General features: G+C 44.0%; 1 protein-coding gene across 4 annotated transcripts in view; it reads right to left on the bottom strand.

The window, feature by feature from the left end:
• The window catches only part of TPPP (tubulin polymerization promoting protein), a 186,600-nt gene that overhangs the window by 121,104 nt on the left and 39,911 nt on the right, over positions 1–25,585 (bottom strand). For all 4 annotated transcript variants that reach the window (XM_075586396.1, XM_075586395.1, XM_075586393.1 and 1 more), the window contains exon 2: positions 12,920–13,235. In XM_075586396.1, coding sequence (XP_075442511.1) covers positions 12,920–13,230 — 311 coding nt within the window. In that variant the 5' untranslated portion in view covers positions 13,231–13,235. The remainder of the gene's footprint in view (positions 1–12,919; positions 13,236–25,585) is intronic.

Here is a 25,585-nt window from a genome sequence, read left to right as displayed (position 1 = left end):
GCTACGGATGGGAGGCGGCTTGGGAGGGGAGCAGGGAAGGAGCTGCGGGGAAAAATGTGTGAGTGTTGTCTTGGAAGTCTAATACCTTCGTGGTTCAACCTACGTCATTACACAGTCTGTGTGTGCGCGCGCAGGAATTGTAAATTTGCATATTTAAAGTATACATGCATTTGCAGTGCTGTTCTGCAGTACAGTATATCTCATTTGAAAATTGTTGAAATGCATAGGCGTGTACTGTACTGTAACAGTGTCACATTTCGGCATATACAGCGCTCTCCCCTCGCTCAGGATAATTAACTGCACTGCAGGTTATTTTAACTTATCTACAATGCAGTCCCACACCATTCCTTTGAACGGGTGTCTGGTTTCAACCACATTCTTGCTTGACAGCATTACTTACTTATTACTTACTGTATTACGATATTCAATCTGTGCTGTAGCTTTTGTCTGCGACCCTGTGCGTTTGACTGCACATGGTTGATTTGTGTGCTTTTTACGTACTGTATTTGGGGGTGTATTTTTATGATGAACTGCCATTTGAAATTAAAGTATGTCTTTAGGTTTGAACTTCATGCGGCTGTCTTTAATTTTTGGAATCTTGCCATTGTGTTCTTAATCCGTCCATAGCCGAGCTTCAAAGCCTCACTGCGCCTGCGTGTGATCCTTTTTCAGATGGGAGCTATTTAGCTGCTTAGCTGTTTACTGTGAATGAGTCACCCAACCCCCCCCCCTCTCCAGAGTCGTTAATTTTCTGAATCTTGCCATTGTGTTCTTAATCCGTCCATAGCCGAGCTACAGTACAAAGCCTCACTGCGCCTGCGTGTAATTCTCTTTGAGACGGGAGCTTTGAGGCTTTGTTTACGGCAACGTTTTGGAAAATCCCTTCTCGAATTTGATTTGCACAGAGCATCACCTTGATATTATAATAACAATAGCATGTTTTTGTATAGCGCTGTTAGTTACAGTATACGTAGCGCTTTCCAGAGACATTTTGCAGGCACAGGTCCCTGTCCCGTGGAGCTCACAATCTATGTTTTTGGTGCCTGAGGCACAGTGAGATAAAGTGACTTGCTTTTTATGTACTATACTAGCTCCCGGAAGAAGCCTTTTTGGCGAAACGGCCGTAGGAGCAGAGCTGTGACAGCACCCCTCCATCCTGTGACCCGTGTGCCTTACCATACTGCGTGAGACTTTCCTCCGTTTTACTGTTGATGTCCCACTGCAAGACTTTGGTCTTTATCATCTGATTCTCCTGCTGCCTGACTGAGTAACGCTGGTATTTATCACTGGATTTCCCCAGTGCCTTGTGCACACCACACACAGCAGTGCTCTATGTCCCTGTGTTATTCACACACCACCACTGCTCATTATTTTTGAGCTCTGTATCTCAGGGGACTTTATACTGTATGAGCGCTACCAGTGCACTTTATAGATCTACCACTGCTGCTACTTATTTTACATGTGCAGCTCAATCTGGGCATCACTTTATTCAGCTGATTTACAGCACATTTAAGGGTCACAACTGTATGTATTTCTAGCTATGTGTCTAATTATCTTTCATCATTAAGAGGTTTATGTACATTTACTACAATATATATCCAATTTTTCTCTTGTGGTCTGTATCTACTTACCATTTATATTCATTGCTACTCTTGTTCTGGATCGGCCGATCTCAGTAAACATTACTTGGGGAGAAATATTTTTCCCCTAGTTCTGTTATGTTATATTTGTAATGATATATTGTTACCCTGCTTTGGCTCTTATCAGACCAATTGTACCTCTTTGATGTTTTTACGCTGTGTCGCATAGCGATCTGACATGTGAATTGTGTGGGTCTGTCTTTTGTGTTTTTTATACTCTTTGTTAATAAAGTCCATTTCTATTTTTCATAATTCAGCATTTGAGTGCACCTTTTTGACCCTACTCTCCCTCCTTTTTAGTCATAATATATATATATATATATATATATATATACAGTATACATAGTAATATAATTTTTTCCGTCTTTATCTTGTTCCTCATTCCGTGTACAGTACAGTAGTTTATTGAGAGAGGAGAGGTTTTGTGTACATCATTACTGCTGTTTATATACTGTACATTTGACTGTACAAACAGATTAGACTGGATACAACACCCCACCTCCCCCCAGGCCACCATATTTTTTCCTGAAACAACAAGAAAGAAAAAAATTTGTGCAGTTATGTGCATATTGTATTATGGCATTGTGTGATGTGTAGTACTACTGTACATGGCTGGTGCTGCTTTCTCTGGAAAGAAAAAAATTGAGCAGTTAGTAGGCAGTTACTGTACTACTGTCAAACTAGTCTACTGTATACTGGAACTACTGTATACTCTGACTACTGTTAAATACTATGTACTGTAACCTGATGGCTGGTGCTGCTCTCTCTGTTAAGAAAAAACTGTAACTCTGACTATTGGGAAAGAAAAAATCTGTGCCATACTTACCTGTATCATACTGTACTTACAATACATTATGCCTTTCAACAACTCGTCCTTATTGGAGGGTTTCACCACTTTCCGGATATGGTCCTTCAGCTGATGCCAGACCATTTCGATCATATTGAAGTCTGGCGATCTGTCTTTGAAAAAAAAGGACAATTAGTTTAAGAGATACAGTACACAGTAAAAACAGTGGGGAAAAAATGAGACACGGTCTACTGCACTTACTCCGCTGGCGTCTTCACCCAGCTGATACCGCGCTGAAAGGTTGTGCGCTGTTGACGCGGTGTGCTTCGGATCGTTGTCCTGGTAGAAGCGGTGACCATTCGGGAACTCGTGTGTGATGTATTGCACTCTCTCAGGGACAATGTTGTCTTGGAAGAAAGCTTTATTCATGATTCCTATAGCAAGAAAAGAAAAGTGCTCAAAAAACTGCACAATAGTACAGTACAGTGCATACAGTAAGGCTACACTAGTAAAGTACAGTGCATAAGGCTACATTATATTTCATATATTTTACCTTCAAAGATGACAATGGATCCTGGTCCACGCCTAGAGATGGCACCCCACACATGCAGCTTCACGGGGTGTTTTGGCCGCGGCTTCAAAGATATGCGGCCTTTTTGTGGAACGCAAAGCTTGCAAATCTCTCCAGCGACACAGTAGACTCGTCAGTGAAGATGCAATCCTGGAACGTTTCCCCACTGTCGATCCATGCCTGGGCCTGGACCACTCTTTTGATTTTGTTTGCGTCCCTTATCATGGGGTACGCACTGTAATGACAGGGAATATATCATTTTAGCGGTACAGTACAATTTCCTAAACAACACTTTTACCTCCTGTACTGTCCAGTACTAACCTCACACGTCCATATTTTAATCCAATGCTGCGTCTCATCTTTTTTATGCTGGTCTCGGATACAGTCAGATTGTGCTTTTCCTGCAGAGTGTATTTTACCCTTAATGCACTCTTCTCATCATTCTCCTCACTTATTTTGTCCACCAGAAGAGTTGTCTCCCTACAATGTAAAGAAAATATATTGTTTTATTAATATGCAACAATATAAAAATTATATATACTGTTGTACTGTAATATAAATATTAAAAAAATCTATACTGTTGTAATATAAATATTAAAAAAATATACTGTTGTAATGTAAATATACAAAATATATATACAGTACTGTTGTAATATAAATATAAATATACAAAATATATACTGTATACTGTTGTAATTTAAATATAAAAAAATATATACTGTTGTAATATAAATATACATATACAAAATATATATACTGTTGTAATATAAATATAAAAAATATATACTGTTGTAATATAAATATACATATACAAAATATATATACTGTTGTAATATAAATATACAAAATATATATGCTGTTGTAATATAAATATAAATATACAAAATATATAAACTGTAATGATATAAATATAAATATACAAAATATATATACTGTTGTAATATAAATATACAAAATATATATACTGTTGTAATATAAATCAACAGAAATAACAAAAATACTAGATTTAAATTAAAATGAATTTTTTTTAAAGTTGTATAAATATACTTACGCGTTAGTTACCCGTGGTGCCCTTTTGCGGTCTCTGTTTTTTCCGTGTGCATGATACAGTAGCTTACGGTGGTTGCTGGCACAACGAGGCCAGAAGTAGCTAACCAGCGTTGGATAGCAGCAATTCAGTGTCCGCTCGTGTACATCTTCTTAATTCGCATGCTGAGATCCTTGGAAATCTTTTTAACAACCAATGCTGTGAGTAGAAAGAAATACAAACACAAGAATGTATATTCGATGTTTAGTCGATGTGTATTCAATGTGCAGTGAATCAACAAAATGGATGGTGTATTTTTACGGTAATGACTCACATTAGAGTACGCCCACTTTCAACACCTGTACCTGGTCGCCATGCATAAAAGGTTACACACTTTGTATAGCCCACCACTCGATGATCTTTATCTGAACTTGCCCTTGTCCAGATACTGCATTATGCCATCTGCTTCCATGGATCAACCCCGATTCTACAGACGCAAGAAGCCACTCACCTCTGCCGTGCCTGCCAAGCAGAAAAAGCAAAAGGCGGTTGCCGTTTCCACACCAAGGCAAAAGCGACAGGCTAAGGCCAACAAAGAAAACCTTCTGCTGACCCCAAAGGCTAAGGGTTTTCATAGACGTCAGCCTTAGTATGTCAAGAAGATATACGGTGATGTACTCTCGACGCAAAATGATTGGCAGCCAACCCATAGAACCCGCAGACCACTTCCTCACATACGATTCGACGACTCTGCCGCCGCTGTCCCGGAAATCTTCAGCCTGTCTTCTCCACCCCTCATCCTTGACACTGCCGCCGCCCTCACGGAAACCCACAGGCCATCTTCTCCAGTTCTATCCGACGACGCTGCCTCTGAAATCCACGGGTCACTTTCTCCTTTGCTCTTAGACGACTCTGCTTCTCACCCGGAAATCCAAAGGTCACTTTCTCCATCCCTCTTCGACGACGCAGCCGCTTCTCCTCTACCGGACATCCACAGGTCACCTCCTCCACCCTTCTTCGATGACGCTGCCGCTTCGCTCCATGGAACCCCCATCTCATCCTCCGTTGCACCCATCCACCCAGATTTCCAGACGCCATGCACAAGAAACAGCTCGTTAGACCGGATGCTGAATGGGATAACTGTGGATCTCCCCAGGAACTCTATTGTGCTAGCAAAGATAGATTTGCTTCTGGAGAACATGCTAAATGTGGAGCAACGGATGCTACATATGGATCAACGGATGGATCGACGGATGGAAAAGATAGAGGCTGACATAGCGGGTATACATTATTTGCTCGGTGTTAATGCCCCTGTTTCCCCGACGCTGGAGCAGGGGGGTGACATGGATGTGATGAATGGGACCTTCGACCCCCTTCCATCACCAAGCGCACCCCCTCCACCAGAAGATGTAGTGTACATGTATGCCATTGAGGACATGACAACCCCGTCAAGACAATGCCAGGAGACAACACGGCGACCAAGACCGGAGGAAAGCTTCCTCCCAGACAACCTACCATCGCCCGTCGCCTCAAGCCCACCCGCTCCCAAAAGACCTACATTCGCTCGCATCGATACGGTGCCCGACATCACCCTGTGCGATCTGCCACCGGCACTCAGGGAGAAGTATAGGGTGAAGAGTGCTGGTGCACCCCACAAGTATGCCTTGTTACTTTTTAAGCACCATGTTTCCTACTCGTTGTTCTTCGACTGGGCCTTCAAAGTGAACTACGAAGGAAATCACGTAAAAAAGGCGCTTCCTGACAATTTAAGAAAGAACATTCTGGATGAAATGCAGCACAGATCCTGTAATGAAAGGCGTTCGAGACTGCATTAATGGCGTTTTGCGCCATGCAAGGAATCGGCCATGGACGGACAATGTGGAGGACTTTCTGTAAGACCATGCTGTTGTGCTGAACTGTATTGTACTGTACTGTACATGTTTTGACCTGCTGTACTTAAATAAAGGAGATGTTGTTGTGTGTTTTTTTACTTGTATTTATACAGAAATGTTTTAACTTGCTGTCCACACACACCGGACCTGCACAATTCAAGTCCCTGAGGGCCGCAAACAGACACGGTTTTCAAGGTTGTCCTGAAAACCTGCCCTGTTTGCTGCCCTCGAGGACTGTAGTGGTGCAGAAATGACTGACAGTTTTGCGCCTAATAATATGAAGAAACTTTAATCTAAATGTAATTAAAACAATAACAAAACATGAAAGATATATATAACTAAAGATAAAAGACAAAAAGACGATTAAAAAAGAATTTTACATAATTAATCTAGAATATATATCTTTCATTTTTTGTTATTGTTTTAATTACATTTAGATTAAAGTTTCTTCATATTATTATGTCGTTAGCAATAAAGTTTTTATTTAAAGATTACATGTGATTTTAACAAAAGTTTAATAAAGTTGTTGTTTGTATTCTCGAGTGTACGCGCTGACGTCACCTGTCCATGCCGCTTGTGAAGTGTTCGCGCGACGGATGGAGGGCGGCTTACGGCGGGAACACGAGAGTATATTAGGTATGTTACTTGTAGGGTTCAGTATGCACCTTGACAAAGAGCTAACAGCTCGAAATGCGTTGGTGGGAGCCTACGGGCTCGGTTTTTGTGGCACATGCACTGATCCAATAAATTGCATTTTATCTTGGGTCCCACTCTCTTGCAGTTTTTCTTTTTTCTATTGTAAGTAGTGCTCCACTTCTCCTTTACTTGGTTATCTGGCTCGTTTTTTGTAGCTGATGCTCTGATTCATTAAATATTTTAATTTTATGGGACACACTCTTGCAGTTTTTCTTTTCACCGTTCATATGTGTATGTGTTGTGTGTGGGGGTGGTGGTGGGGGGTTGGACGGCACCACAGCACCACGATCTCAGACCTGGCAAAGTTTTACCACGCCCCCCCCTCCTCCCACTCCCGCCCCCCTCCCGGCTCCCTACAGACCACATATCGCTGTCAATTGCCTGTCAGCGCGCCGCCTGTCTGAAGTGCGGGCGCGCTGACTGAGGGAGTGGGGCCTTAGCCTAAGGAACCTACTTAGACTACTTACAGCGCTAGATGTTCAATAGGTTTTAAACATTATTTATTTTGTGTCCACTAATACATACAGTATAACAATATTTTATTTGTAGAGATGGATTTCCATCTTTTTTCAGTATATGATTTCTAACTCCCTTATTAGAGAGGTTGAGTGCATTGATCTATTGGAATACTTATATTTTTCTAAGATTTGCTTGTGGCAGAAAATATGTCACCCTGGTTATTCTTGAAACGGTATCTCTGCAACGCTGCTGTATGTTTCAAAATACACTGGTGACTCTCTGGTTTCTCTAATGTATTTAATTAATTTCGCTTTTCTCTAATTTTGTTTTCTACTTCAATGGTTTTTCAAGATTAAACAGAAGTTGTTAGTAGATACCACAAAAATGTGTTTAAAATGTTACAGTGCATAGTAACATCAAAACAAACGCAGGTTTCCACGGACACAACTTAAATAAATGTTCATGAGTGATTCAAGGTCTAGTGTCACCATAGTAACATGCCAACAAATAGAAATTTGACTTTTGTATCCGGGTATGTGACAAAACTGGCATATTTGTAGTGAAAGTATTTGAAACGATTCTCTGCATTTCCAAAAATTAGTTCAAAGGTTAACAATTTCTATGGAGGAAGCAAAAATTGTACTTAACTTTAGTGACATGAGTATATTGAATCACATATTTTTCTTTGACCACAAATCCTAGAAACCGCTATCCATGGGGTGCTTTGCTATACAGTTGTGTGAAAAAGAAAGTACACCCTCTTTGAATTCTATGGTTTTTCATATCAGGACATAATAATAATCATCTGTTCCTTAGCAGGCCTTAAAATTAGGTAAATACAACCTCAGATGAACAACAACACATGACATATTACACCGTGTCATGATTTATTTAACAAAAATAAAGCTAAAATGGAGAAGCCATTTGTGAAAAACTAAGTACACCCTTACTGCTCCCATAGGAATTAAGATGCTAAGTAGCAGACATGTGCTGCTAATCAAATGCCATTGATTAATTGATCATCAGCAAGTGTGACAACCTCTATAAAAGCCACATTATTAGCAGTTTGATGGTCTGGAGCATTCAGGTATGTTAACACAATGCCAAGAAGGAAAGACATCAGCAATGATCTTAGAGAAGCAATTGTTGCTGCCCATCAATCTGGGAAGCGTTATAAGGCCATTTCCATACAATTTAAAGTCCATCATTCTACAGTGAGAAAGATTATTCAAAAGTGGAAAACATTCAAGACAGTTGCCAATCATCCCAGGAGTGGATGTCCCAGCAAATTCACCCCAAGGTAAGACCGTGCAATGCTCAATTGCAAAAAAACCAAGAGTTACATCTCAGACTCTACAGGCCTCAGTTAGCATGTTACATGTTAAAGTTCATGACAGTACAATTAGAAAAAGACTGAACAAGTATGGTTTGTTCGGAAGGGTTGCCAGAAGAAAGCCTCTTCTCTCTAAAAAGAACATGGCAGCACGGCTTAGGTTTGCAAAGTTGCATCTGGACAAACCACAAGACTTCTGGAACAATGTCCTTTGGACAGACGAGACCAAAGTGGAAATGTTTGGCCATAATGCACAGCGCCACGTTTAGCAAAAACCAAACACAGCATATCAACACAAACACCTCATACCGGTGGTCGGGGGGTGATGATTTGGGCTGGTTTAGCAGCCACAGGACCAGGGAACCTTGCAGTCATTGAGTCGACCATGATCTCCTCTGTATACCAAAGTATTCTATAGTCAAATGTGAGGCCATCTGTCCGACAGCTAAAGCTTGGCAGAAATTGGGTCATGCAACAGGACAATGATCCCAAGCACACCAGTAAATCTACAACAGAATGTCTGAAAAAGAAAAGAATCAAGGTGTTGCAATGGCCCAGTCAAAGTCCAGACCTCAACTCGATTGAAATGCTGTGGCTGGACCTTAAGAGGGCTGTGCATAAACAAATGCCCACAAACAATGAACGGAAGCAACGTTGTAAAGAAGAGTGGGCCAAAATTCCTCCACAACGATGTGAGAGACTGATAAAGTCATACAGAAAACGATTACTTCAAGTTATTGCTGCTAAAGGTGGTTCTACAAGCTATTGAATCATAAGGAATACTTAGTTTTTCACAAATGGCTTCTCCATTTTGGCTTTATTTTTGTTAAATAAATCATGACACTGTGTAATATGTCATGTGTTGTTGTTCATCTGAGATTGTATTTACCTTATTTGAGACCTGAACAGATGATTGTTATTATGTCCTGATAGGTAAAACCATAGAATTCAAAGAGGGTGTACTTTCTTTTTCACACCACTGTATATCTGTGTTTTATTTTCAATAAATGCAACTTTGGGAGAAATTGTGAGTTAAATATGTCTTATTTGTTATTTTTTTTTTACTCTGTACTTAAAGGAGTATATTTTGGGCTTTGATAGTCAGGAGATCATGGTCTTTGAACCCAGATATCATCAGCTTGTTAACTTTTTGAATATTACAGTGAGTGCTGCGTTCCAGTATTTTGGTTTGAACTAAAAAATGTAAATAATAAATTACTCTTTTAACATCATTTTAAAGCAGTAATATGTGTATTCCCATAGTCAAGGTCTTAGGCAAGCTCTCTCAGAACACTCCCACAGTCTTTCCTCTAGGAAACGCTGGCTTTGTAAGCATTTAAAACATTTTAACACAAAAAACAAAAATGAGCACGGAGAGTGTAACATTTTGCATTTGTTGAACATAGGAGTCCATGTTAGAATGGACAAGGAGACAAAAGTGACACGGAGTGCTCATTTGCAGGTAATTACCCAGAATCTCTGGCTGCAGTAGAACCATTGTGTGCTATATTCAGTTTGATATAGTTTAAAATAGAAATAAAATAATAAATCGTTCAAATTGGAATTTATCAATTAATTCCTATTAATCTTAAAACGTAGAACAAAACCATAGGAAAGCTTTGTCTACATCGTATATTAGGTAATTTACTATAATCTTCACACAAAAAAAAAAAGACACTTAATATTTAGAAAATGATCAACATATTAATGATAAAATCCAATTTATTTGGCATTATCCAATGTTATTTAACTGTTTGCTTCTTCTCAGTTTGATTTTGGTGTAAAATAACACTGTAATAACAGGTTTAATTAGCAAGAGACATATTTATGTCAAAGCTGCAAAATATTCAAAAATTTTAGTTATTTACAGTTTTCTATTTACTGATCCATCCATATGCATTATATCACTGTAACTATTTGGAACATGAAGGTTTTTAATAGAGCAATACATGATATACAATACTGGAACAAGCAAAGATCTTACAACTCCGTGCCCCAGTCATTACACACTGCTTGCCTCCCTAATCAACTCTATTTTGTTCACAGGACATATCGCAAAGACATGGAAAACTGCCAGAGTTGTCCCAATCTTCAGAAGTGGGGACAAAAACACTATCTCTTTTCTCTCAATACTATCTAAAGTCATTGTTCACTCATTGTGCACTTCAATTTCAATCTTGCTTTCACCCAAAACATTCCACAATAACTACCCTCTTAAAAGTTTGCAAGGAGGTCCAGTGTGGAATGAACTGGGGCAATTTACTGATGCAATATTCCTAGGTTTTGCAAAGGCTTTTGATACTATTGATCATGTTATCTTGTTAAACAAGCTTCAGTGCTCTGGAATAGGGGAACACACTTTAAACTGGTTCCACTCCTACCTATAGGGTATATCCCAATATGTGTCTCTTGGGCTCTAACTCAAGCCCCTTGATTGTCCCATTCACTGGTTCCCACAAGGCTCTTGTCTGGGGCCCCTACTCTTTTCAGTCTTCAGTAATCATCTACCAACAGCTTGTAAGGGAATTTCAATGCACATACTGTATATGCAGAGGACACAATCTTATATGCACACATCCCTAGCCTCTCTGACCTTGGACACGTTCTTCAAATCTGATTTTTCAAGATATTACAGCTGAACCTTCCAAAACAAATTGTTTATAAACACTGACAAATCTGTAACAATAGTATTTGGGACAAAAGCTAAAGATCAGAACTACCTCTAAAGCTGGGGCCATGGTGCCTTCGCCACGTGCGGAGGCTGGTCAGTGAGCGGGCGCTTACCTGGCCATGGTGGACGTCACATAGCTGGTTTGCCCGCCTTGGGCGAACCGCTCACATGACCGGCTTGTCACACAAAGAAATCAGTTTGAACTGATTTCTTGCGCAACGCGCGCCACCTCCCACTTACGCTCCCGCACGGTCTGCTGTACCATGGTCCCAGCCTTACACCACTAGAGCCCCTGTCACTAGTTTTAAATATCTGGACATACAGATGTAGCAGCTCTTATCCATCAGCAGCCGCAGGATATGTGCTGGTGAACCACGGATCAAGAGTAGGAGCATTCACAGAACAGTGCTTGGCAGCTGGGAAAGGCCAACCAGATTAACACAGCGGGCATCCCTGCTTCTGAATAGGACACCACCTGTGTGAATCCTACTGGACTGCATCAGTCTTGAAGAGACGCACATTGAGAGTAGACAGAATCAGTTCCTCCACGTGTGTGTCTCTAACAGGCGATCGCTCTGCTTTTATTTTAATAATACAGCATTGAAGCAGGGGTCTTCGAAGCTGAACCACTTTAATTTCACCCCTGAGGTCCCCCTGTTCCCGAGTTACAGGCAACGGTATGGAGCGCAGGTATCTCCGCCATGTAACATGACTTAGACATTTAAACAATGCAGGAGATACCAGCACCCCATACAGAGGTCTGTAATTCGGGAAGCAGGGGTTCCCACTACATACAGTATCATATACAGATCAGAATAATACTGGAGCTGTTACAAAATAGATTATTATCTGAAATACCATGGCTCCTCAAGATTTGTATAACGTATCAATTAAGGTTAAAAATGTTGCATGTTTCAGGAGGCGTTCTATTAATGGTTTTAACTTTGACAGATATACCAATACGTTTATCTGTATAATAATGAGATCATATTACGTGCGGAGGGTATGTGGCTGAAAAACAATTGTAGTTTTTTTTTGTTCAGGTATTCTTTAAAGCAGCAAACCCATTTGCTCGCTATTTTTGGGAGATTTTCTTTTCCTTACCTTAACTGGAGGAAGGGGGTGGAGAGGCTGCATTGAAGCTGCATTGGTTCCTGTGCGTCAAAGGATTATGTGGCACCAAAATGGCTGTGGGTTGAGAGCTTGCTCCAGCAGCCAATAGAGTGTCCCCTGTGCCCATATTTGTAGTTTTTCAAGGAAAATACAAAAATGTAAAATACAAAAAATGAAAGTACAAAAATGTACTGATTTTACTTGATACCCCAGAGGTCAGGGGAACACAGATCAGCTCCAAAGGACCCCTAGTTCAAGTGAAGGGGGAAAAAGTCATTTTGGGAGGGTTTGCCGATTTAAGAACACCATAAAAGGTAGTGGGGAGAAAGTAGGCAAGCAGGAAATTTGTCAAATTTACAGCACACATTTAATACAAATTGTAGCGGGTACCTTCATGGTTTAACCAATGTCTAAAAAATACAAGCTTTCAGTGCCACACAGATCCCATAATTAGCCTGACTATGCCTACATAAGTATGCAACCTTTTTTTCAAAATATTGTACTAATAAAGGGCATTGGGGGATTAAAATCTATGTTATAGCATTTAAATGCTACTATTTTCAAAATCTTCAGCAAATAAAACAGACCATATTACAGCACTGAACATGGGGTTAATTCCACTATATGAAAGAACCCAATGAACATGCAATATACAGTAAAATGCAAGAGCATTCTTGACTTAAAGCACCAGATTTGAGGAAATTCTGTAGTACAATATATGAGTACTTACTTGACTTTGCTGAAGACAATGTCAACATCTGTAATTGTCACGGTTTTCCCATCTATCACTTGGCAGTCCTTACATAACTTTGACCAGTTTTTCCCATGCATGTCCTTTCCTGTGGCTCTGGTGTCACCATGAATAGCAAATTTCTGAAATGTTTCTTCCAGAGTACTCAGGCCAGCTGCTGTGGCCCCTGCACGATGACTATTGCCTTCTAATGCTATTTTTTTTGCCGTTTTCTCTTTGCCGCTGTCTGCTAGAGATCTTGAGGAGTTCTTCTTTACGGTCTTTGATGATGTTGATCTTTGGCCTTCCATGTCTCCTAGAGAGGGAGGCGGGGGAAATAAATGAGTTTTCGTTTTTCATCCAAGAAAACAATAAGAAAACATCTTATGAGGTTAGTCATTAAACTGTGATAGTGTCGATCAAGACACTATAGCATAGAAACTCCCATAGCCCTGTTGGCACTATTACAGTTTAATGAAAAAACGCTTACTGAGAACAGCATTGTGTTAATACATGTCCAAACAGGTAAATGTCACGGATTCCATTTGCTTCCACTTTGTTGATGACAATAATAAAGAGCTATAAATCAAATCAATGACAATTACAAATCACAATCTATATGGTGGTTGACTGACTACTATACTGTAGATTTGACCTGTGGCCTGGAGATGTGTACAAGCTGAAGCCCAGAACATTTCATTTATCTGCTGATCAAATTCAGGTGATAGGGAGAAACAACTTTAACAACATTAGATTTATTTTTAGTACCGTTTTAAACACATGCAGATAGTATATTATAAATAATGTAATAATTGCAATTCAGATTATCCCGGCTGAGGTTTGCAATCGCACATACTGTAGAATTAAGCAAAGTCGAAGATTTAGGGTTTAAATGTTGGTGCTTTACGCTTATTTAAACAACATACTGTACATTTATAACATTTCTAAAACAAATTGAAGGCTCTAAAGAAGGGGGGTATTGTTTATTTAGCTTTTGCCACCCTCATGATGATGTAGTCGAATGGATGCACATGAGAGTTAGAAGGCCACATTAGAAAGGGGGAAAAGGTAGTAGGATCTGAAACAAGTTGCATATTTACAAACAACTTTTAAAAATGTTTAATAAAAACGTTCCAAAACAAATGTAAAAAATTATTAATAAGATGTGCTCAATATGCTTGTATAAAGCATCAATTACTATATATAGAATTAGAAATGTTTTCTTTGATCCTGTAATGCTGTTTAAAAAAAAGTGTATTTACGTCTAGCTTGTGTAGTGACAATCTGTCAAAATACACCTTTCTGACACTCCTGCTTAAAATCATATAGTTTTTAATAGGATTTTTTTGGTTATCTGGTGCAAGGTTTTGCCCCAGAATTGTACCACTTTTGCCTTGATACATGTGGACCTTCATTTCTAAGTGTTATTATTCATTATAGGCTAAAGCAGTAAAATTCCGGGCATTAATGAAATCCCTGCTCTCTGATTGGTTAAAATTCCAGGCATTATCAAATCAGTAATGCCCGGAATTTTTGCTGCTTGCATTGTGTATATTTTCAATGTGTTTATTTCCAGCCAATCAGCTTTCAGAACAGCTCTGTGACAGGGCAAGGGATTGGTTAGGAAGTATCAGCCACGGGTTGACTCCTCCCCCTCCCTCGTGAAACAGAGCTGAGTACGATTGACTGAGCAGATTCAGTTGAATGGGGGGTGGGGGGGTGAGTCTGCAAAGTAAGTAAGTGGCTGTCTGCAGTTTGTTTGTGGCTGTAGTTTGTGTGTGTGTGTCAATAGCAGTGTTTATGGGTGTAGCAGAAGCAGCAGTGTGTGTGGTGTGCTGTTGTGTTGTATGTGTGTGTAGAGCTGCTGTGTATATATGTATATACACACGCGGCCTGCTTAAATCTAGTGCGGCTGCCCCCGCAGTTTAAAAATAACTGCGGGCGGCGCGCGGCTGTCTTCGGCCGTTTTCGGCCGTTTTTCCCGCGCCTCGGGCGCTTTCAATAGTAAGCGCCATTAGCGCTTATCTATTGAAGCGGCCGCCGCGCGGGAAACTCCGTTTTAAACGGAGAACAGACCCGCGGCTAGCCCGCTATGCACCCGGCAAGCTTTAGAATAAAGCTTGCCAGGACAGTATGTATATATATATATATAGCTCCAGTGTGTGTGTGTGTGTGTGTGTGTGTGTGTGTGTGTGTGTGTGTGTCAATATCAGCAGCAGTGTTTATGGGTGTAGCAGCAGCAGTGTGTGTGTGGTGTGCTGTTGTGTGTGTGTAGCAGCAGCAGAGTTTGTGTGTAGCAGCAGTGTGTGTAGGGTAGGTGTACACAGAGGGGGCAGCAGTGTGTGGATATAGATAGCTGCAGTGTAAGCGTATATAGAGGTGGTTTAATGTATTTACCATTTTATTTTAATAAAATAAATCTATATAACTATTAAAAAAAATTCTTATTTATGAAAAAAGCCTACATTTAGCCTATAATAGTAATAATCCCATCAGAACGGCTTCGCCTCAGGCCTTCAACTCTTCCAGCCAGGGCATTATTGGCAAGTAATGCCCTGTTCTGGGGGGATTATTACTTAAGTACCTGGTTTCATAAAAAGAAATTGCTAACCATAACGATTAGAATCATCCCCAATAGCTCACCTACCACACATTACATTATTGTTACCCAGCCAAGCTGATATATATATTGTGATGCCCACACCATGTTGCAGTCTCTTTTAGTCCCAGATGAAGGCAGGAAACTTAGACTCTCTGTACAGGGTTTATTTACAGGGTTAAATAATTATACAATAACAGGCCCACTGGCCCTTTAAAGTAAAGGAAATCATAAAATACATACCTATTCCCGTTAGGGAAAATAACAACTTTGCTGCAGCCCTTTCTAATGACAGCTGGCAAACTATACTGGCTCCCAGCTTAAAAAATGTATTACCATATGCACCCCACATGAACAGTCATAAGCACATCAATATATCATGTGTATCTCTTATCTGTTTCTGTTTGGGCTCCAGGTAATTAATTCCTTCTGGACCTTGCAACTCTTCAGAGCGTCCCTCTGTAGCTCCAATATCCTGGATAGGGTTTCCCTGCTTCAGTCCCACGTCTTTACTTCTTCCTGGGATAAACAATCCAGGCAGTCCCAGCAGACTCCACGACCACCGTGTCTAGGGGACTGTACCAGCCTCTTTCCTGGGGAGAACTTTCACTCTCGCCCCTGTCTCTGGGGAAGTATATATATCAGATGTATAGACACAGAAGCCGGCAAAAAAGCAGATTTCAAAAGTCCCTGGTTGAGTCCGCGATAGAGGGGCGTGGCTAGGGGCACACTGTATCAGATGACGTGCCTGCAAGAGCACCAATGAAAAATAGCCCATATCTCACAAACAAGACAAGAAATAGTCTCAGAAATGAGCACTCAGAATATCCATTAGAGAAATAAACAAACTTTAATGTCTTCACTTATAACATGTTAAAAACATATAAAACCAAACAGGGGGGGGGGGGGGGGGGATCCTCAATAAACAGTGTGCAAAAATATAAAAACCAACAGGCTAGGTTTAATACACCATTATCCTAAATAGGAGTGCTAGAGATATACTATGCAGACCTAAGGAAAAAGTAATATTTTCCTAGGTACGCAAGACCGGCCGGTCAGTAATGTAATAAAGAGACTTAAGGACATAATCCAAATACCAATTTTTCAACAGATATACAGATGCACTCACGCACTCAGGCACTCAGGCACACACATACACAAACACAGACAGGCACTCACGCTGCTTTCCCTCCACACTCCTCCCCGCTCCCCGAAGCCTCTCCTCATCCCGAAGCCTCCCCTCCTCATTGGCTCACAGCCACACCACATGATGCGTCGACGCTAGGGATGACAATTCTCTTGAATCCCCTAGCGGCTGACGCGTCACAGCGTGTAGTGAGCTGTGCAGCCAGGGGGGACCGGGACCGGCTCGGGAGGATTCCCCTGCTGGTGGTGAACTCTCGTGTGGCCGCCCGCACCGCCGGGCGCAGCAGGTCACAGCCCTAAGACTTTGGCTTGGGCTATAGCGGCAGCGGCGTCCTCTTCTTTGCTTAGAGCTTCTAGATCCACGTCCAATTCGGCCTTTCTACGCGCAGAGGCGGTGGCGGCGTTCTGCTCCTCCTCTTCTATGCGCGCTCTTTCTGCCCTTACGGCTGCCTCTCTCCGACCATATTCGGCCCTGGCACGTGCGGCCTCTGCGGTGGCTCACGCCTTGGTAGCACATGCGCTGGACGCGTTAGATTGCGCTGATCTTGCTGACCGTGACGAGTGTCTGGTTGCGCTGGAGCGCTGTGATGCGGTCTCCAGGAGGAGCTCTTTTCTCTCGCTTTGGGCATCCGCGATGGCGGTTAGCATGCGGCTGTCACGTGTCAAGTCAATATTATGCTGTAAGTCCCTTTCTTGCAGGCTTTCGCCGGTGTTAGCCCTGGCCAAGTAAGTGACGTATGCCTCTGACAGCCATTGGTAGCATGAATGATCTATCTTTAATTGAGTTATTGCCTGCTCGAGCTGTTGTACAGAATTGCCAGCGCCGGCGACATTGCGTATGCCAAGTGTGGTTGTTTCGCAGGCCAACTCTAATTTAGCGCGGTGCGCTTCAATGTCAGTTTCGTACTTTTCGCGGGCCTTTTGTATCAGTGTGACTGTCAGTTTAGGCCTTGCGTCTGCCTGCGCCTGTTGCAATTGCGCAGCGGTCTCTGTGTCTGAGTGGTCACTCTCCTGCGTGATGTCTGGTGAGGGTCTGAGTCCTGCCATGCTGCAGGTGTGTGTAGGCCTTTAGCCAGTGCGTGTGGTCTTTTACCTGAGTTAGCGATGGGCGACTGTCCCAGATGATGCCGAGCGGTGTCCTGCAGCGTTCAGCGTAGGGGTAGCTGTACTCACAGGTGTCCGGTGGCTCTGACCCATGTCCTGGCGGATGTCCAGTGGCGTGGCCCTTGATGGTGCTACCCGTGGGGACGTGCGCAGGGGTAGATGAGATGGTAGCTCCTCACTATGGAGCTATGCAGAGGGTGAACGAACTCAAACAGAAAAAGGCAATCAAGGTTCTGTGTAAGATGCACTATCTGACTGCAGCGCTGCTGCCTTGAGTGTAGGTTGCAGGCTGTGTGCGGTGTAAGCTGCTGCTGTACTGCTAGAAGTAGTGGAAGCTGCTTGCTTGTAGTGCTGCAGGCTGTAGCTGTTTGCTGTATAAAATCTGTGCTCTTTGGTATAAAGCCTGCTGCCCTGTCTGGCAGTGTAAACCTGCTTGCTTGTCCAGTACCTGTTCCCAGAAGCTGTGTCACTGAAGCTACTGTGCTGAATTCCCCAACACACGGTCTGTGTTTTACTTTCCTGGAACCAGGGTCACGAATGATGTATGAATAATTCCAGTAAGCTTAACTCATGCCTTCCCTCTTCCAAAGCACAAGTAGTCCTTTTGTCTTTCTTAGTTTTATTGAGGGAAAATCACAGGAAGAAAGGTACTTGCAGATGTAGTGTGGGTAGAGAGTGCTTCTATGTCTGAAGTGCAGTGTATCAAGGTATGGCAGTGTAAAACAGAAAGGCCTTGCTGGGGCAAATAGCAGGCAGGTACTCACTCAGAGTCCAGGGTGAAAAGGAAGTGAGGGGCAAGGGTCACACTAGAAGGGAAGTGAGACTATACTAACTGTCAGCAAGGACAGGGGGGTAGGAATAGCCCACTCTCAGCTAGGAGAATAGGAGATTGCAGGCAACCAACACTGGCTAGGGCTGTGTAAACAACATGTAACAATAATGTTGCCTTTCACATGCAGCTAGCTGCTGGGACAGGGAAAATAACAGGCAGCTAAACTAGGGAGATATCAATCCCATGAGCTGCAAAGGGAGACAGAGAAATGTGGAATCTAGTTCCAGGACAAATACCTAATGGGAAAAAAAATCATTAATAATAGACAGCATGGGGGGCTTCCGGTGATGTCACCAAGGATGGTTGCGTAAGCATGGAGCTCCGTGGACCCGCTCGTATAATCTTAATTAAAGCTACCTACACCACCCGATTTTCCCCCCGATTTCTGACTCAGGACAGTGAGAAAGCACCCAGAATGTCCAGTAAAGGGAAGAAACCCACAAATCAAGGGGTTACAAGGTATTTCCCGCCGCAGAGGAGAATGGAGGAGCCGGTAGAAAAACAAGATGGCGGCGGAGCACGAGGCCCATCAGCCGCCACGAGTGCCCGAAATCAACCAGGAGAGAACCCGGAGGCAGGGGAGCCAGTGACAAGAGAGTATATGGAGGAACTCTTCGCCTCTATGCACACCAAACTCCGTCATTACAAGCCGATTTAAAGGAGGCAGTGCGGGACATCAGGGAAGAGATTTCTACCCTAACAGCGAGAACGACGGAGATCGAAGCAAAGGTGGAGGGCACCATAACAAGACAGACAGCAGCAGAAGAGGAAATAATCCGTCTAGGAGAGGAAATAGTGGCATTGAAAGAAAACCAAGAAGAGCAGGAAAACCGGGACAGACAGCAGAATATACGCGTCAGAAATGTCCCTGAAACGATTGCCCCTCTCAAATTAAAGCATACATATTGGAACTGTTCACAATGATATGCAGGGACATCCCTGAGAAAGACCTGGAAATCGACAGGGCCCACCGCGACCTAGGGCCTAAATCAGACGACCCAAAAGTAGAAGGGACATAATTGTAAGACTGCAGTTATTCCTCAAAAGAAAGGATCATATCTGCCAGCTGAGATATGGAGCCCCTTACCTTCCAAGAAGAAAACATCCAGCATTTCAGCGACCTTTCAAGGCAAACAGTAATCCGGCACCAAGAACTGAAGCCTCTCACCTCTCTTCTACGTGAAAAAGACGTGAAATACCGGTGTGGCTTCCCCTTTAAGCTGATTGTCAACAAAGGGGGATGGTTCTTCACAATGCGACACCCGGAGGATATGCTGCCGTTTGCCCAGGTGCTGGGACTGACCCCCCCCCTCCATCGTGGCTGAAGTCCCCCCCAGCTAGGGGTCAGAAGGAAGACAGAGGCGGTCCTGCACGAGCCTCCGAAAGAATCACGGCCCTCCAGCAAAATGTACCCAGAAATAAATAAAGAAAGAAATAAACATTTGACTGACCTGGGCCCCTGGATGTCCCGGGATTCAAGAATCGCTGAGCTTCAATCCCCGTCCCTGAAACAGCTCCGCAACCCCACCGCAACTCTACCGCCCCAGGGGACGCTCGCCATCTGACTCACCCACCAGGCTCCCTCTCGCGAGAAGGAGGGCCATCGCGAGATCCCCCGACGTTTCGCTGTTCGCCAAGGCCGACCGCAGCAGCAGCACCCCGGAGGGTCCCAGACGCCCCGCAGAAGCTTCGAGGAGGCAGTTCAGGAGTCAGAGACCTGATTGAGAAGTTCCTGGAGCCCAGCTGAATCTACCTCCAGCCCCCGGTGACCGCCGCAACACACCCCCAGACCTATCGACTGACCGGAGAAATCCTCCAGCAGGACACTCCACCGGTCGGGAGGAAGAACCACTCACCCTGGCCTTGTCCCGCAGCGGCGGCCCATCTGGAGAAGATATGCTACGGATCCCTGATTCCGATGCACAGGGCGACCAGCCCCTTCCAAGCAGTGACGGTCCCGATGCAGCGGAGGGTTTGTGGGGACTTTGGAGGGGTGGGGATATTATTTTTACCGTAAAGGCCCTAGGAATGCCACCCTCCCCCGGCCCGCCCGAACCCCCACCCCTGTTCCCCCCCACTTAAGCACGTTTGCGGTGATCCCTTAATAGCAAGAGAAAAATTGGGCGAAAAGTTGTATAATGCACCCTGCTACCTCCCCCCCCCCCCCCCAACCCCGGGGATCCCCCCCCTCCTGCCCTCCCTTCCCCCCTCCCTCCCTCCCTCCCCCCCTGCTCACTCATCCCCTATGTAAGACAGGGGTAAATGCCCCCTATAGATGTGAGACCCATGCTATAGCAATGAGAGATGAGGAACCTGGTGAATCAGTAAAAGTGATATGTGGAATGGGATAACCAACATGGAACATGGAAGGAGGGGAATTAAGAAAGATGTGAAAATCAGCAAATGTACATGTTAACCAGGAGTACTGGCGGGTAACCGCCTAGATCATGGAAAGGCTGAACAAATAAAGAGGTACCCTGCCCCAAGCCCTCCCCACCCCATTATATCCTAACCCTGTCATCCCCCCCCTCCCCCAGGACCCCCCCCCTTATCCCTATCCCACCTCCCTGGCCACATGAGGAATCACAATTGTGCTAAAGGGAAGCTTCACACAGAAGCATACCACCCTCTCAGCGTAATGAGTAACAAAAACCGTGAACATAAATCATAGTTAGACACCTCAAAATAGAGTTATAATGCATGCCAATTAGGATGTACATTCGGGGCACTAGACCCTACCCTGAATAGAAATGAAAATACACAAACAGCGGTATTACAGTGAGCTCCACCTAGCGAACATGCTAAAGGCCTCCTGTACTATTGAATCTGGTTAAAGCATAAAAGTTACAAATGTGAATGCACTTGGATATGTTTCCCCCAATGGGCAAGGTTGAAAGTTCCCAACACAGTCGATTGTGGTTTTTAAAATATAACCCTGATGTTCAAAAGTGATGTCGATATAATGTGAATTGTGAAGGAGACCCTCCTCTTATCCTTCCCTTACTTACATGTGCAGCCCCCCCCCTTTCCCTCCTCCCCCCCTCTCACTCCCCCCGCCCCTCTCCCCCCTCTCACTCCCCCCCGCCCCTCTCACTCCCCCCGCCCCTCTCCCCCCTCTCACTCCCCCCCGCCCCTCTCCCCCCTCTCACTCCCCCCCGCCCCTCTCCCCCTCTCACTCCCCCCCGCCCCTCTCCCCCCTGCCCCCCCTTTCCACTCCCCCCCGCCCACTCCCCTCCTTCCCTCTCCCCCCTCTCCCCCCTCCCACTTCTCTCCCTCCCCTTCCCCCCCATCCCTCTCCCCCCCCTCCCACTCTTCTCCCCCTCACCCTCCTCCGCCCCTCCCCCTCCCATCCCCCTCCTCCCCCCCTACTGTCGAGTCCCCTCCCCCACCCCTAACTGCCCTCCCCCCCTCCTTTCCCCTCAAGTACCACCCCCCCCCTCTCCCCGGTTACCCCCTCCCCCCCTCGCCTCCCCTGCCCCCCCCCACTCTTTTTGATTGAAGAATGGATATTGGCAGGCGAAGCGCCTGACCTAACGTGGGGGAAAACCTATTTGTCCTGTTGAACCGCAATGCAGTCAACAGTGTGAGAAGGCGGCATTAAAACTGTATTAGCTCCTAGAACCAGCTTCTGACAAAGCCCAATATCTGCTGTAAGGCCTCCAAGCCAAATGTTATGCACAATGTTTGAACTGTTTATTACCAAGATCAAAATGTGCTCCCTAAACCCAAAGCGTAACTCAAAGCCCCAGATACCGGGCCACACATACATGCTGCACACACACACTTACTGCCTCCCCCAGAGTTCTTCCCCTTGGTTTCCCTTCTCCCCTCCCTCCTACCCCCGCCCACCCACCCCCCCCACTCTATCCCCCTCCCACTAAACTGAAGCTAGTCTGAACCCATTCCCACTGCTCTCAACCAACGCTCCTGACTCGCAACCCAAGGTGTAGTAACAAAACTACCTAAGGGTCCGCGACTCACCGACCCTTAAGCCCAACAGCCAGCTAGTAGACTACCGGTTTTCACTTGTTATAGGCCAATCAGAAGCCTAGTCTCTTTCTTTTTCCTTCTAGTAGCATCCTGCTGACACTGTCCCAGCAGGACCCCCCCACCCCCCAGCCCTACCCCTCTCCCTCCTCCTACCACCCTCCCCCCCCCCCCCTTCCCTGAGTGGACGACCCCAACCCGGATATGGTCGCCCTACAGGTGACACGTCTTCACATCTTAACGTCTTCACATCTTAGCTGGAACAAACAAACCGCTAAAGCAGGACCTCTCTGTTGGGAAAGGTGAGGCCCCAAAAAACCTTAATGACAAAAGCTCTTATGGCGAGTCAATCCGCAATCAAACTGGTCTCCCTCAATGTTAAAGGACTACAGAACAATAGAAAGAGACGACTAGCTCTTCAAGAAATGAAGAGATCTGGTGGAGATATTATTTTCCTGCAGGGGACGCACTTTACATCTCAGGACCCGCCCAAAACATTTCAAAACGCATTCCCCTTGGGGTTTTATTCCTCATTTAGCAGTAAAAAAAGGGGAGTTGCGATTTTAATCCGACAAGGAACCCCATTTAATCTAACAAAAACAGTAACAGATCCAGAGTGTAGATTTCTAGTAGTGTATGGAACACTCGCAGGTACGGCAATAGCCCTGGTAAATCTCTATGCCCCAAATGAAAATCAGACGGTATTCCTGAAAAAAATACTAGAAGGCCTAGACCCAGAGTACCTATCCTCGATGATAGTGGGAGGTGACTTGAACATGGTCCTAAACCCAATAGAAGACAAATCCCTCGTCCCGGGGCGGCTATACACACCCCAATCCCTGAGCAAAGGGAAGAGGTTCAGAGACATACTTAAGGAGTTTTCTCTGATAGACATATGGAGAACCCAACACCAAGCACAAAGAGACTTCACGTTCTTCTCAACACCTCACCAGACCTATTCACGCATCGATTATTTTCTGGGATCCAAGAACGTATTAGAGGCTTCCCCAAGCTCAGATATCGGCCCGACACCATGGTCAGACCATGCGCCTATCATTTTGACTTTATCTATCCCCTTTGTGAAAACGATCTCCTACAATTGGAAATTGAACGACTCATTACTAAATTGCCCAGAAGTGGAGAAAAATATTAAAAAAGCCCTCAAGGAGTACTTCACTAATAACTGTGGCTCTGTTTCATCGCCCCCGATCTTATGGGAAGACCATAAGGCGGCAATTAGAGGTAATCTTATTTCAATTGCCTCCGATAAGAAGAAAAATAAGGCAAAAGCAACAAAAGACTTGACGGAGAAAATAACTAACTTGGAACAACAACATAAAAACTAAGCCATCCAAAAGAATTTACAAGGTATTGACCGTCACCAGAAACGAGCTAAAAAGTATCCAACTTGAAAATGTGGAAAAAGCCCTTAAATGTACCAACCAAAGATATTACGACAAGGGCAATAAGGCTGATAGACTCCTGGCCACCAAATTAAGAGGCATACAAAAAAGGTCCCAGATAACGTCGATCAAAAATGGGTCTGGCGAGGTGTTATACAACGAGAAGAAAATAGCGGACGAATTCACCAAATTTTACACCAAACTCTATAATCTAAAGACCCAGAAGGGGGTCTCAGAGTTGTCGAGAGCTGAGATGATCTCGGGCTACCTCGACGAATGTGAACTCCCCACACTGCCAGAGGAAGAAAACTCCTTCCTCAATACCAAAATTACTAAAGAGGAGTTGGTAACCACGGTGAAGTCCTCTAAAGTATCTAGAGCACCAGGACCTGACGGCTTCTCCAATGCCTATTACAAAAGATTTCTCCCAATATTAACTAACCATCTATTCAACTTGTTCAACTCATTCCTGGAAGGGAACCCTATCCCCTCATCAATGTCCCTAGCTAACCTGGTCATTATTTATAAAGAAGGGAAGGACCCGGCACAATGCGTGAGTTACAGACCCATATCACTCCTAAACAATGACCTCAAATTATACAGCAAGATCTTGGCGAATAGACTGAACCCTATTCTGCCAAGATTAATAAACATTGACCAAGTGGGATTTGTCTCGGGGCGTCAGGCCACAGACAACACCCGAAAGATCATCAACATAATCGAACATGTCCACCTCACAAGCTCCAAGGCAATGCTACTAAGCTTAGATGCAGAGATGGCATTTGATAGAATTTTTTGGCTATTCCTTACCAAAACGTTAGAAAAATTTGGCTTCCAAGATGCATTTTTAGAGGGAGTCCAAGGGCTGTACCAGAACCCATCTGCAATTGTCAGACTTCCGGGTGGAAACTCAGAGAGATTCCAAATTAGAAATGGTACGAGACAGGGGTGCCCCTTGTCCCCTCTCCTCTTTGCTCTCACCATAGAACCAGTGGCGGCTAAAATACGGAATAATATAAATATCCAAGGCACAGCAATTGGAAAAACAAATTATAAAATCTCCCTATTTGCTGACGATATTATTCTGACCCTAACCAAACCCCAAACTTCCCTTCCTAATCTCCAAAGAGAACTGAAAGCCTTTGGCTCCGTATCAGGATACAAAATCAATAGTGAAAAATCAGAGGCACTCAACCTCAGTCTCACAGAGCCAGAAGTGAAACTACTTAAAATAAACTTTGCTTATAAATGGAGTCCTTATACAGTGGCGACCAACTTTATTCGAAGTTGGCTAGTTCCGCGAATTTCGGAATATCCCGGTGATGTGCGGTTTTGTATCGTTTTCTCCCGGGGTATATAGCGTTATATCGCGCCCGTGATTTAAGCATTTTATTCCCGCTGGCTGCAATACTGCAATGCCGTGTAAAAACGCATGGGGGCGTTTGCGAGCTGTTGTCTTTGAAGCCGAGAAATTCATGAATTGTAATGCAGTATATACTGTATAACAACAACCCCTATAACCCCTAACATACACATACAGTACTGTATATGCACATCAATGATACTATAGGCCGTCCCCTGGCGAGATGTGTTTG

Source organism: Ascaphus truei, chromosome 2, assembly GCF_040206685.1.
Source record: "Ascaphus truei isolate aAscTru1 chromosome 2, aAscTru1.hap1, whole genome shotgun sequence".
NCBI lineage: Eukaryota > Metazoa > Chordata > Amphibia > Anura > Ascaphidae > Ascaphus > Ascaphus truei.
This window is presented reverse-complemented; position numbering and strand designations above follow the sequence as displayed.